Source organism: Zeus faber, assembly GCF_960531495.2.
Source record: "Zeus faber genome assembly, chromosome: 9".
Classification (NCBI taxonomy): domain Eukaryota; kingdom Metazoa; phylum Chordata; class Actinopteri; order Zeiformes; family Zeidae; genus Zeus; species Zeus faber.
In genome coordinates this window covers 29,362,594-29,377,122 of record NC_137197.1, presented here as the reverse complement: position 1 = coordinate 29,377,122, position 14,529 = coordinate 29,362,594, and the positions used below count along the sequence as shown (strand labels likewise).

The 14,529-nt window shown below is 45.1% G+C and overlaps 1 protein-coding gene across 1 annotated transcript; it reads left to right on the top strand.

The window, feature by feature from the left end:
- Positions 1-6,605: 6,605 nt before the first annotated feature.
- zbtb44 (zinc finger and BTB domain containing 44) lies at positions 6,606-13,395 on the top strand (the record flags this gene model as incomplete). Its single annotated transcript, XM_080006924.1, has 5 exons — positions 6,606-7,704; positions 7,899-7,983; positions 9,027-9,178; positions 10,213-10,513; positions 12,987-13,395. The coding sequence occupies 5 exons, from the start codon at positions 6,606-6,608 to the stop codon at positions 13,393-13,395; spliced, it is 2,046 nt and encodes a 681-aa protein (XP_079863050.1).
- Positions 13,396-14,529: the final 1,134 nt, after the last annotated feature.

Genomic DNA, 14,529 nt, shown 5'->3' with positions numbered 1-14,529 from the left:
ATGTGAAAGTTTCTCTTTGCAAGCCGAGTCCGAGCAATCCGCACCGACATCCCGACATGGAAATCCGACTTATCAGTCGTTCCTTTACATTACTCCCAGGTCGGGGGTCCATTTTTCCTAGTTCCGACTTCAAGTGAAGTCAGCCAGTACGGTGGGTGCGCGTTGCATTGTGGGACACAAATAAAGCGAATCGGGGGACAACGGGGAGCACAAAGGAACGACGGCGGCTCTCGTAACTTTTCACGCGGGAGTCGGCGGAATGTTCCTTCGTCGGGGAAATTAATCGAGAGAGAGAGAGAGACACTCGAGGTCCTCGCCTCCTCTAATGGCCCGAAAACGGGCGGAATGTGAGTGAAGCAGCTGGGGGTGGGGGGGGGAGACAGCGAGCCAGCCAGCCGCGCTGTCTCAGAGCAGCGCTGTGGTTTATAGCGTTTGGAGGTTCGCGTTTCAGACGCCTCGGAGTCCTCCTCCTCCTCCTCCCGAGGCCTCCAACCGCCATCGCAGGCCTGCCTCACCGCCGCAGGTAAATAACTCCGAGGTGACGCTGATGTCGGCGTCCCGCATCTCCCCGAGCGACGTTGTTTACAGCGGCGGTTTTTGTCCATCCGAGTAGCATAGCATTAGCGCCCAGGCTAACGCCAGCCCAACTAGCGGCGTTTGTCAGCTTTGGCTAGCGCGTCAACGTAAACAGCTAACAGCTTAGCTTAGCGCGCTGTGGGCCACGCCCCCCTCGGCCCCATAGACACATCAGATGTTAGTCGTTCGATGTTAGACGTGTTTTTGCATTGGGACCGTGTGGCCCAGTGATCCGTCCTTGGTTGTTGCTGCCTGAGCACATTCTTCGTGGTGCTCAGGGTCCACGAAGTGTTTACTTGACAATGAATCGTCATCTAAATAATCGCCGTTAACAATTGAATCGCCTTTCTTTGTCAATTTTATGCCACTAACGTAGTATAAGCTTATCGCAGTGAGATGATGTGTGTGTAGTTGCAGAATATCTATTCATTGGGACTGAACGTTCTAAAGTAGGAAAAATGGGTAGGCTACGTCATTCACATTGTAATTATTTGTTTGTATTTGTATTTGGTTCAAAATACCCCCCTTAAATTTGTATGGAAACATGGTTGTGGAATCTGATGATTTTGCGAAAAGATTGCGATCTACTCAAACTGTCAGTGCTGGGGAACATGTTTTATACACTTATTACAGTTGTAGTAGTCTTAATACTGTATTTGATTTATGCCATCCTTATACAAGTTGTTGTTGTTGTTAAGTGTTGATATCCAGACTGACCCCATACTTTTGTCTATGTCTCTAACCACACACACGTTATATTGTAAAATTAAGTTATTGTTTCTACACATACATACATGCATGTGTGTGGGTGTGTGTGTGTCTGTGTGGGGGTGTGTATATGCACATATATGCATATATGTATGTAGGCATATATATATGTGTGTATGTGTGTGTGTGTGTATATAGATAGATAGATAGATAGATAGATAGATAGAGATATTTGTGTGTGTATGTATGTGTGTGTATATATATTAGAGTTTTAAAAAATTGTGCTGGTCAACGGGCCTATAAGATTTCAATTTCCCTGACAAATGGGAGAGATTCCAGTCAGTCTGTGTTTATTGAGCTTATAAACAATTGATAAGCAGGCTGTATACAGAATGACATCAAGGCATGTAGATGTATAATGTTTTTTATTGAGTATTAAGTCCCGTCAGTTAATGCAATTTTAAAAATAAAAGAATATTACTACTTAAAATCAAATAATTTGTGAACAATAAGTAACAAGTGCAGCTCCTTTTAATTAACATTTCACTAAAATAACATTTTGTTCAAATCAAAAAGAAAAATATGGCCCATAAATATGGCAAGTAAGTCGAAATAAATAAAGTTTGTGGTGTAGTCGGGACATCCCGTCGACATACTTTACACAATGGATACATACCGTCTACTTTGGGTCAGAACTTAAATATCCCCCAAAACAACGCCAAACTATGGATGTGTGTGTCCTGGTTGTCAAAGATAAACACCATCTTTCTGTTTCTCCTCAGAGTTCTAGACGCTGTGGCTCCATCTCTATTGCATCTGTACTATGTTAACGAGCGCAACATGTCCACGAAAGAGGAGGCAGAGCTTAGTTCTATATCGACAAAAGTGATTGGTTAGAGGGCGAGCTTTCAGATCAGCTTTAGATCGTCCAAACTGATTGGCCTTACCGTTGCAACTTGCAGAGCGTGGAAATGAACAGTTTCTGCTGCTGTAGCACAAAATACTGAAAAGGTTAATGCTGGCTATGATAAAAATGTGTCAGAACACACGTCATAGCTTGCTGTTTTGCAGCAGACTGGTCAGAGTTCCCATGCTGACCCCTGTCCACCGCCGAAAGTCCCTACAATGGGCACGTGAGAACCAGGACTGGACGATGGAGCAGTGGAAGAAGGTGGCCTGGTCTGATGAATCATGTTTTCTTTTACATCACGTGGATAAACCGGGTGCGTGTGCATTGTTTACCTGGATAAGAGATGGCACCAGGATGCACTATGGGCAGAGGCAGTGTGATACTCTGGGCAATGTTCTGTTGGGAAACCTTGGTTCCTGGCATTCATTTGGTAATTACTTGGACATGAACCAACTACCTAAACATTGCAGGATTCAACTTTCAGCAGGATAATGTGTCCTGCCACACCACAACAATTGTTCAGGAATGGTTTGAGGAACATGACAAAGAGTTCAAGGTGTTGACTTGGCCTCTGAATTCCCCAGATCTCATTTGGATCGAGCATCTGTGGGATGTGCTGGAACAACAAGCCCAATCCTTAGAGGCCCCACCTCACAATCTATAGGACTTCAAGGAAATGTTCTGCTAAAGTATTGATGCCAGATACCAGAGGACACCTTCAGAGGTCTTGTCCAGTCCATGCCTTGACGGGTCAAAGCTGTTTTGGCAGCACGAGGGGGACCTTCACAATATTAGGCACCTACCTAAGCAATGTTATCCACTTGAACTTTTAGTCAGCCACAACATTAAAACCACCTACTGATAACATGAATAGCATTGCTCATCTTGTAACAATGGCACCTGTCAAGGGGTGAGATATATTAGGCAGCAAGTGAACTGTCAGTTCTTAAAGTTGATGTGTTGGAAGCAGGTACAACAGTGTAAGGATTTCAGTGATGTTGCAAAGGGACAAATTGCGATTTTCTAGACGACTGGGTTCCCAGTATGCAGTGGTTAGTACCTACCAAAAGTGGTCCTAGGAAGAACAGCCGGTGAACTGGTGATAGGGTCATGGGCATCCATGGGCTCATCATTGCACATAGCCGCAGACGGGTCAGAGTGCCCATGCTGACCCCTATGTATGTACAGATGTAGACAAATTGGTTGATACCCTTACATCTCAATGAACCAATGCTTCTTTCCTCCTGAAAAGTGATGACATTAAAAGCAATTTTCTCATGTATACCTGCATGCCTTTGGTATATCATAGAGTAAAGCAAAGAAACTGAAAATAGTGTGTGTGTGTGTGTGTGTGTGTGTGTGTGTGTGTGTGTGTGTGTGTGTGTGTGTGTGTGTGTGTGTGTGTGTGTGTGTGTGTGTGTGTGTGTGTGTGTGTGTGTGTGTGTGTGTGTGTGTCAGAAGAATCAGAATAGTATTTATTGTCAAGTAAGTTTACACGAACAAGGAATTTGTCTTGGTGTTCGGTGCATACATGAAACATAAATGTAAAACAATAAGTATGAGTGAAATATATAAGAATATGTAAAATAAGGCTGTTTTTTTTGTTTATTTGTTTTTTCAATAAAGCTGTACAATTGTGCAGGAATGTGGAAATGTTCAGTCTAAGTTTAACAGTATGTGCAATGTTCACGGATAAAGCCCAGAAGAATGAGGAACGTTAGTTGATGTAACGCATTGACATACTCTTTCAGTTTAAGGCGTAGCCGGCGGGGTGGACCTTGTTGATGAGGCCAGTTGCAGAGGGGAAGAAACTGTTCTTGTGGCGAGAGGTTTTGGCCTTGTTGGACCGCAGTCTCCTGCCAGAGGGAAGTGTTTCAAACAGTTTGTGTCCGGGTTGGAAGGGGTCAGCCACAATCTTACCTGCACGCCTCAGGGTCCTTGAGGCGTACAGGTCCTGGAAAGGTGGTAGATTAGAGCCAATCACCTTCTCAGCAGAGCAAATGACACACGTGTGTGTGTGTGTGTGTGTGTGTGTGTGTGTGTGTGTGTGTGTGTGTGTGTGTGTGTGTGTGTGTGTGTGTGTGTGTGTGTGTGTGTGTGTGTGTGTGTGTGTGTGTGTGTGTGTGTGTCACACACACACACACGGTATACACATCACTCACTTTCACAGTTTTATGTGCTTGCTGTCTTCATTTATAGGTTGGATATAAAAGTTTTCTGTGTCATGATATGGTGTCAGAAAAAAGCTCCATTCAGAGTTGTTTTGAATTTTGCTTGCACTGTATTCGGATTAAGAGTAACATTAACAACACACAAATCAGATGTGGAAGGGGAATATGTCGCATTTTTCTCTATACTACTGCCAGGCTAATAATTCTGTCTTAATGGTCCTTCAGTGGTGTCTGTTTTGATGACATTTCAGACTTGATTTTCATGTTGCAATATGCAATTTAATAGTTTTACAGGTGAAAGGATAGTATATTACTCATAATTTCTCTCATTTTGGTCTGGTCCTTTAACATTACCGTTTACTTCCAAGTATTGATTCCAAATTGGGTTCTTAAATGCTGCTCTTGGTTTTGAAATGGCGATATTCCAATGTGTACCAGCCTGTGTTAAGTTCTACCATTATAATATTAACAACTACCAACCTGTGTTAAGTTCTACCATTATAATAATAACAACTTTTTACATGCCGCCCAGGCTTACACATAGCAGAAGCACTCTCATAGTTTGTTGAAAAAAAAGTGTCCAATAGGCTTTTAACATCTTTCTAGCAAGGAAGACATCTGAAATAAGACCCCTTTACAGCAGTTCTGAGATATATTTGCAACAGTTGTGAGTTATACAACTGTGAATCATCCACTGTTGACACAGGAAAAGACTATTGACTGGTGGAAGCAGATAATGGTGCAGTGCTTTATTAGGTGTGGGAAATTAATTTATCTTTTCTGTTTTATTCATGCGATGTACTGTGCTGTAAACAACATAAGGGCATGCGTCACACTAGGGCTGCGACACTTTGTGACGCATATCTTTTGTGACAAATCTACGCTGAGTTGTATCTCCACGCGGCATGAAATACAGAATGATTCATCACATCTGGATTGAGTAAATATTCTTCCGAGAATTAGCAACTCTCTAACAGGTAGAAGAATTTCCTTTACATTTTCCGTGCATCGGATGGGATCTTGCCCTCACATCGGCCCAAGCCTTTTTCAGTGGCAAACTTGGGGAAATTAGTAGTAGTATATTATGCAATGGCAATTCTATCCGTCCGGCGGAAATTTAAAACGAATGCAAGCCTATGCTGTTGGGATTGGATTAACACCTGGAAGAGTTTGGCTAAGCCTCTAGTGGTTCTCTGGCAGAGTCTTATCGTATTTTGTGTGCCGTGCATGCTGTTTGCATTAACACCTTACATTACCATATATTAAAAAAAATAAAAAATAAAAAAGAATTCCTCTTGTCCGGATGAGATGATCAGACACAGATTGCGTGGTACCTGGTGTAAACTGGTCCTGCGTTGATGCTCCTCGGCCGAGCCCTATAATTCACATTCTTACTGCTTGGCCAGCATAACCCCCCCCCCCCCCACCCCACCCCGAAAGTATTTTTCTCTCCATCTCTGGCCTGCGCGGAGGGGGCCGGAGTTCTCCCCGCGAGAGCCCCTTGAGTTCAGCTTTTGTTTGATGGAAAATCTCATGCCTCAGAGAATCCACATGTCTCGCAGACAGCTGCTCAGCATCCTGTAGTGCACTGGCCTCCACATGGCTCTGGCTCGCATCGCTGCGCATCTGCTTTGATTGCCGTTATGTAACTTGGCATTCAGTCCTCCGTGCCGTCTACCCTGCTCTCACCCCCCCCCCCCCCCGCTCTCCTACCTACCAAGGGCAGCCCCCTCTTCCAATTCTCTCCCCTAGCCATGCACCCCACACATTTACCTCTTAATTTCAGTTCTTTACTCGCCCCCGGTTCATCTTATCATCAAGGCCTTTGCCCCTCTCATGGCAAGATTTGTTCCGTTGCCGGCTAATTCGGACATTTTGTTTTCTCTTCCTCGTTATTGATTAGCAAAGGAGTCCAGGGTCAGCGCTGACAACTGTTGCTTCGCACCTCATTCACAACCGTCTACTTCTGGGTTTTGTTTTATGAAGTTTTATTGGAATACAGTTAAACGTCTATTTAGAGAAAAAAAAAAAAGCGCCAGAAACATACTTCAAACGAGAATTTGTTTGGTATCTGTTTTCCTTCTTACCATAAGATAAAGGACTGGATGTTTTGGCTGGCCAGATTTCTAATCCAAAGCTCTTGTAGATATGCAGAGCGCTTTTTTGTCCCCTCTTTAAACAGTTTTTCTTCTGCAGGAGGACGTTGCCCCAAATCGTAGGCAGAAGTGCGGACACGAGACATGGGGGTCAAAACCTTTACCCACTGCTCGACCTCCCACAGCCAGGAGATGCTAGACAAGCTCAACGCTTTGCGTAATGAGGGCCACCTCTGCGACGTCACCATCCGGGTTCAGGACAAGCTCTTCCTGGCCCACAAGGTGGTCCTGGCCTGCTGCAGTGAGTTCTTCCGCTCCAAGCTGGTTGGCAGGCCGGAAGAGGAGGACAAGTTCGTGCTGGATCTCCACCATGTCACAGTCAGCGGCTTCACCCCGCTCCTTGAGTACGCCTACACTTCCACCCTCTCCATCAGCACAGAGAACATCATAGATGTCCTGGCCGCCGCCAGCTACATGCAGATGTTCACAGTAGCAAGCACGTGTTCTGAGTTCATGAAGTCAAGCATTCTGTGGGGCCCCGGGAACAACAACAGTAATGGCGGCATGGGCACCAATATGACGGTGGACAAGCCTCACGAGTCGGTGGCGGAGAGCGCCTCGTCACACTGCGCCCTGACGCCACTGGATGGCAGCTTGTCGCCAGTGTCCTCCGACTGCAGTGTGATGGAGAGAAATGTCCCAGTGTGCCGTGAGTCCCGGCGCAAGCGCAAGAGCTTCGTCACCATGGCATCGCCCGAGAGCCCACTCAAGTGCGCCTCGCAGTTGGTGGCCACCTCACCGCAGATCGCCAACCCCTCCCCCTCCTTCTCGGACAGCGCCGCCCAGCCGGTGGAGTCCTCCCTGGCTTTCCCCTGGACCTTCCCCTTCGGCATCGACCGGAGGTTCCACTCTGACAAGCCCAAACTCCCAGAGAGCCCACGGTGCCTGGAGCAAGTGGCTGCAGCGGCAGCAGTTGTGGGTGCGGAGGCGGTCGCCATCGGTGTGGGCCGGCGGCTGAGCGACTACCTGGCATGCGAGAGCTCCAAGGTGGTGTCGTCTCCGGGCGCAGAGGAAGAGGATGACGTGAGGGTGAAGGTGGAGCGGCTGAGCGACGAGGAGGCGCAGGAGACGTCTTCGCAGCCCATCAGTGCATCACAGAGCTCTCTGAGCGACCAGCAGACGGTGCCCGGCAGTGAGCAGGTGCAGGAAGAGCTGCTCATCAGCCCACAGTCTTCCTCCATAGGTGAGGCTGCTTTCATCAAGTCATTGCACCAGTAGAATTATTCACTGACTTCGTCTTTCGTATTTCTCTTGCCACATAGCTTGATCACCTGGAAAACGACTTAGGTCAGGTCTAGACGGTGGTTCGTAGTCATGACATCAATAGAACCAGCTGCTAATTCTTTCTTCGCTGTTTTTTCCTTCTCTTGCAAATAGGGTCGATGGATGAGGGAGTGTCTGAGGGCTTGCCCTCGATGCAGGGTACTTCTAGCGCTGGAGGCCACGCAGAAGATGATGAAAGGTACAGTGTTCCTGTGAAGACTTGCAGTCCAGGCTGTAAGAAATGGAAACGTGCGCAGCTTAACGTCAGTGCAACACTTTCTCAGCGCATCTAGGGTTGTTGCGATTATTTGAAAAAGTGTGATGAACCATGGAATAAGTTAGAGGCATACAGAGACGCCATTATCTGTATCTGTTCAAACAACAAAATGATCCTTCTCTGTATCTGTATTCGGATAGAAGACCGAAAGCTGGCATGGTTTTTACCAGAAGTCGTATTAAATCGGGCCAATGTAGTATTTTCTAGCCTAATATTCATTGGCAATGCATAGTAATGATAGAATAGTAATGAGCAACTTCAATATGTAATAACAATAAGTAATCAGTCTTGCAACCAGTGTTTCCCACGAAAGAGTTTGGTCAAATTCTGAATGAAATGTGTGGCTGTTTCGCCTACCATGCGCCACCCAAGTGGGCGTGTTCAGGGACCTCCGGCACAGAGACACAAAAGACGGTTGTAGAAAACAAACCAGGTTATTGTGGCAAGGGGGCTTGATACAACAAGCCCTAGAGCAGATGGACACAGGTCATGACAGGGCTCCTTTCTCGCGCGCGTGTGTGTGTTGCTCGTTAGACCAACCAATGAGCAACAGGTATGCAGCCACTCTGAACCTGGGTCCCGAATTACCCAGATCCCGGTCAGGTGTGGCTGCTCAAACCACACCATATCCACCTGGCAAAATGCACGTGTAAAAAATAAATAAATCAATAATTTCTTCTTTTAAAACAGACTCTAGTTGAGTTGAAATTTACTTCAGGGTTTCCCCTAGAAAATGTTTTGAGGCACAGATTGTGCTATAAATAGGCATGATGTCATCAGTCTTGCAACCAAGAGTTTCCCAAGAAAGAGTTTGGTCAGATGCATATGTGAGTTTGCCGGGGTCACTGTGTTAACTCTGTTCACATTATCTCTTCTTTTATTTGTGCTCGCCAGTAATTTTCACAGCCTGCCTACTCGATTGACACTGTATTTAAGTTGCGTTGTCCTCATGGTCTTTGTTCCAGGCTGGAGGGTATCCAGTACCCTTACCACCTCTACATCAGCCCCTCGGCACGCCCTGGTGCCAACGGCCCAGACAGGCCCTTTCAATGCCCCACCTGCGGAGTCCGCTTCACACGCATTCAGAATCTGAAGCAGCATATGCTCATTCACTCCGGTAGGTGCACTTGTTAGGAAAGGGTGATGTTGGGTGAGTTACAGCAATCCGGGGACACCTATATCCAGTATCCGGTCCAATCCTGTGTTCATGTACATGCAGGGTCCTCAGAATCGGTCATCTAAAACTCTGGGGAAGAAAATGGCGGTTGTGCTTCTGACTTCAAGGAAGTGTTTTTTATTTACGTTTTTTATTTCCCCCATAACAAAACATTGTTTGCACTGAAGAGTGTGTTCAAACATGGCCATTTGCAGTAGAAGTTTATTTGGGGTCATTGGCTTTTTTAGCACACACTAGCACACATTCATTGCCACATAGGTAGTGTATGACAGCGGAGGTGAAGCCATAACCCCACTATGTTGTTATGCTAACAGAGGTGGCCTGGAGAATGGTTTACCACTGCATATTGACATTAGCACACGACTGCTCTGTGGGCTACTGTATTTTGGTTACAGCCTATTGATGGTTTTGTGAATGGAATAAACAAAGCCCTCACAGTGCTTCCACAGTGTGCTCCTGTGAGATTATTTGAAAACCATTAGAGGCGTACGCCTCAATATACTTCACACACACCAAAACAGGGCCCTTTAGGTTCCTAAAGTACTTAGATTTAACATTTTAACTACCGGAATACCTAGAAAGACAGTCCCTTATGTGTGGAAGTACTTTCAAAGACCTTTATCTTCAGCTGCTGTCAGTGCTGCAGAATTTGCCAGTAATTCAATAAATATTTGGCAGACGGCTTTTGACGCCCCATAGAGTAAAATATTACTGTGTTAGACAGCATGCTAGTTATACAGAAAAGAGATATAGTCTTCAGAACAATTTAACCAGTCGGTACACATGTGAACCTATATTAAGATTGTATTGAATTTCATGAACACAGCTTGGTGGAGATTGCTTCCGAAATAAGTAGCGCGTCCAAAAACTTCAACTTGAAATTGTATGTATGTCTGTCTGTATGAACCCTGCGACCCACGTGCACATATACACAAACTCTCCAATACCCACTTAACCTTCAGTTCTCCCTGCAGGCATTAAGCCCTTCCAGTGTGACCGCTGTGGGAAAAAGTTCACACGGGCCTACTCCCTTAAGATGCACCGGCTGAAGCACGAAGGTAAACGCTGTTTCCGGTGCCAGATTTGTAGCGCCACATTCACGTCCTTCGGCGAATATAAGCACCACATGAGGGTCTCCCGACACATAATCCGCAAGCCACGGATTTACGAGTGCAAAACGTGCGGCGCCATGTTCACCAACTCTGGCAATTTAATTGTACACCTGCGAAGTCTGAACCATGAGGCGTCCGAACTAGCAAACTACTTCCAGAGCAGGTGAGGAGTCCGGGGGTGGGATTGGACTGTATGCCCCACCCCTCCACCACCACCACCACACACACACACACACACACACACACACACACACACACCCCTTCCCTTTCCTTCCCAACACTTCCCTCCCTCCTTCCCTTCCCCGACTACCACCCACCCACAGCATCACACCTGGGTAAGAAAAAGACCTCTTCAGTCAAAGCCAAAAATTTTACCTGATCTTTCTCCAGTTTCAGGTCATAGACCGGTGCACAATTTGTCATGAGATGACATGGAGTGTAGAACTGGGTAGTTTTGGTATTGTATGATTTATGTGTTTATTTTACCCAGGCTTGACTCATTAAACCTCATTCCATGAATATAATTTGAGGAGCACTATTCATTTATACAAAGCGTGCTGTGTACGATTCTCTAGTGTTGCTTCTCAACTCGCAAAAAATAGTTGTAATAAACGTTAAAGTTTTAGTGTAGCACAATTCATATAGGAGATGCAACGCAGAGTCCTTTGCAGAAAGGAAGAAAATAAAATAAAAAATATTAAGCGCTAAAATACGAATTGTACAAAGTTAAATATTAAAAGAAAATGAAAATAATAAAACATAGCAACAAAAATGATCATTTTAGCGTCCCTTTTTTTCAGCACTGAAATGGCAGGTGTTCCATGTGCAGAGGTAAAATGCTTATTCACATTAATAAGGTGTATCCTGAACAAAGAGAATTGAAGTGCTGCTCAACACGCTCTTACACTATGCTCCTTTAAGAACATATTTGGGGAAACTTCACAATGAAGTGGTTTGTTAAACGCATTGAATTGTGTCATGTTTTAAACTAAAATTACCAACCACCATGGTTTGATGTCCAGCAATGTATTGATGTGTGGGGGAAAATAAAAATGCTAATTTAATGTGTATTTTAATACCAAGCGCTTTTACAGATGAATAATGCTACCTCAAACAAATCTCGAGAAACCGGATGCCTTTTTAAAAATGACAATGGGGGGTGCTTATAGGTATCTAACTACTTAGCTGTGTTTGCAAGACCTGTGCTTCTCTCTTTTTCGAAATTGTATTCATTATTATTATTTTTTAATTCTTGGAATATTTGAATAAGAAAGGGTCAGTTTGTTCTTTCAAATCAAATCAGCGTCTTTCATCCCACAGTGAAAGTGGGGGAACTCAGCCCAGGTTTTCCTGAAGTGCATGTGGGCTTCTCTTTTCTTTTTTTTTTTTTTTTCTCTGGACTTTTCCACTTCTTAATCAACTCAAGCCCGCACAGGTCGGCGACTCCTCGAGGAGGTTTTATATAGAAGCCGGTCTGGGCCTGACGTCATGACGCTGCGGAAAGTTCTCTGGCAGATCGCTTACACTAGTAACTCCCCTGCTCAGAGTTCACATCGGAAAGTACAATGTATTTACAAATGTATTATGTATTCCAAGTAGTCACGTCAACACGTGTTGATTTCCAGACCCTCTCAACACATTTATCTTTAGAATAGCTATGTCTAAAATCTTCCATTATTATTTTTGGCGTATATGTAACTGGGATGCTGACAAAATTAGCTTTGTTTAAATGGTTTGATTCAAAGTAATGGCTTTCAAAGACTTATTTTTGCGGTGATAGTAATTTGCTAGGACCCTGGAATTTGTGTGTTACATTGATTTCTAGCTGCATTTTGATGTATTGAGATTTTGCGGCTAATGCAATTCAATATCAACATTTCTCACACATCTGATGGATTTTTAAAACCTTGACTATAAAGACGAGGTTGAGCCAAACTCCCGCTTGTACAGATTCACTGGGAATCTCTTGAGAGGACAAAAGCATCCTTAACGTTCTGCTTCAGTAGCTTTAGACGTGGCATGATTTCTGCACACGCAGACATAAAAGGAAGAATGGGTCAAAATGCAAATTCCTGGACGATTTGTGAATCATGAGGGCGATGATAAAATTGACAGAAATTTTGTATCGGCCGTACCTAACAATGTTCTTTTCCCAAACAGTTTAACATTCAACAGAAATGTGTGAAAACCTAAACATGCTGACATTGTTTCACCCGGGGATGCACCGATACCTGCGTTTCACTGCCAGTACAGACTCAGACCAGAGTCGGTTCAGTTTCGAGCCGATACAGAGAACAGAGCCAATCCTCTCATTTTCCTAAATTGTATGGGTCTAGACGATTAGTGTGGGGAAATTAGAATCGAATGATTGGTCCTTAAGCGCGTCTCCTTCTCTATCTGACATGGTTGCCATGGTTGCCATGACTCTTGATAGTGTAGCTGTTGTTTTTTTTTTTCGATTCCCTACTGGAGCAATAGCTGTATCCGTGCATCCTTTCGTTTGATAATATACCAATCTGGAATTAAACATACAAATACTCAAAATGGCCAATGGCTAATGACTCTCTCCTCTCCGTCCGCCCCCTAACCCCACCCTTCGACCACGCCCCACCCGTCACCCCTCTCTCCTCCCGCAGTGATTTCCTCGTGCCCGACTACCTGAGCCAAGTGCAGGAGGAGGAGGAAGCGGCAGCAGCTCTGGGGGTCCAGTACGAGCTGGAGGAGGCCCCCTCCCACGACAACCACCACCACCTCCACCCGGCATACCCCGGCGTTAACGACACCTCCTCCGCCACCGCCGCCTCCTCCTCCATCCAGCTGCCGGTCATCTCCCAAGTGTCTTCCTCCACGCAGGCCTGCGACGAGTCCTCCGGCTTCCTGTCGCCCGAGCCCCCCGCGGGCCCCCTCAAAATGGAGGCCGACGGGACGGTTGAGGAGACGGGGGTGGAGGGTAGGGGCGGCTCCTCCTCCTCTCAGCTGTCTGAGGAGCAGCAGCAGCCGCAGCCCGACCGGGCCGTGGAGCTGACCTCCATCACCATCGAGTGATGACCCATCCTCCCTCCTCCTCCTCTTCCACTCAGCCAGCCACTTCAGAGTCCAAGCCTTTTGCCCTGCGTTTCGGAAAAAAGTGCCTGAGATCCTCCCCCTCCCACACACACACACACACACACACACACACACACACACAGAACACCCCCGTTTGTTTTCATCCAAGCACGTCGGAGAGGGAGGAGAGGTTTTGACTTTGCCCCAACGGCAACCAATCACGTTTTTGCGCGAATGAGTGAACAGGGCGGGTGAGGGAACAAAACTTTGTTGCAGTTCTGGTGAAACTGCTTGTTTGTAAGAACAGACTGTGTTGCTCCTTCAGTGCCATCGCTAAAGACAAACTGTTCATGTCAATGTTATCTATATTGCAAGAGCTTGTGTGTGTGTGTGTGTGTGTGTGTGTGTGTGTGTGTGTGTGTGTGTGTGTGTGTGTGTGTGTGTGTGTGTGTGTGTGTGTGTGTGTGTGCGCACGCGCGCATGTGTATTACAGCAGTACAGTTTGAAAAGAAATGTATACATTTTAAGGAGTTTTCAAATTTGTTGAAAATCCCATTGGAGTACTCACGGAAGTGTGTGATTCTCCTCTCACTTGTGACATTGGACTCTTTTTAAGTGGAGGACCAGATAAAAGAAAAAGTGAATTAAGTATAATGATATAACTAACAATAACTTATATAAATTTTTTGCAATATTCCATGAAAACCATTCCAATATGAGTTAGAAATATTTTATCATCAGAACTTTTGAAACATTTTAAAATAAAATGGAATATTTCTAAATTAATTTGAATAATATAATTATGGATTTGTCAACTAAATGGTTCATTTTAAGCGATTTGGTCCTCCATACAACTTTGCGTCATCCGTAAACTATTTTTTATTTTTTTTTGAGAACCAGATGCATTTTTTAAAACTTTGTTAATGGCTTCACAAGGAATTCAACGTCCTTTATTTTTTTTTCCTCCAAATTGGACTCCAAAGGGAGCCACCATGTTTTTTTTGGGGTTTTTTTTTGTGACAAGGAAATGCTCTGTCCAGGGTCCAGCGATGTAGCACTTAATATCTGTTTTGTATCTTTGAAAATCACATTATTTTTAACTCGGGGGCCATGTCGGACTCTTTTTAAAAACGC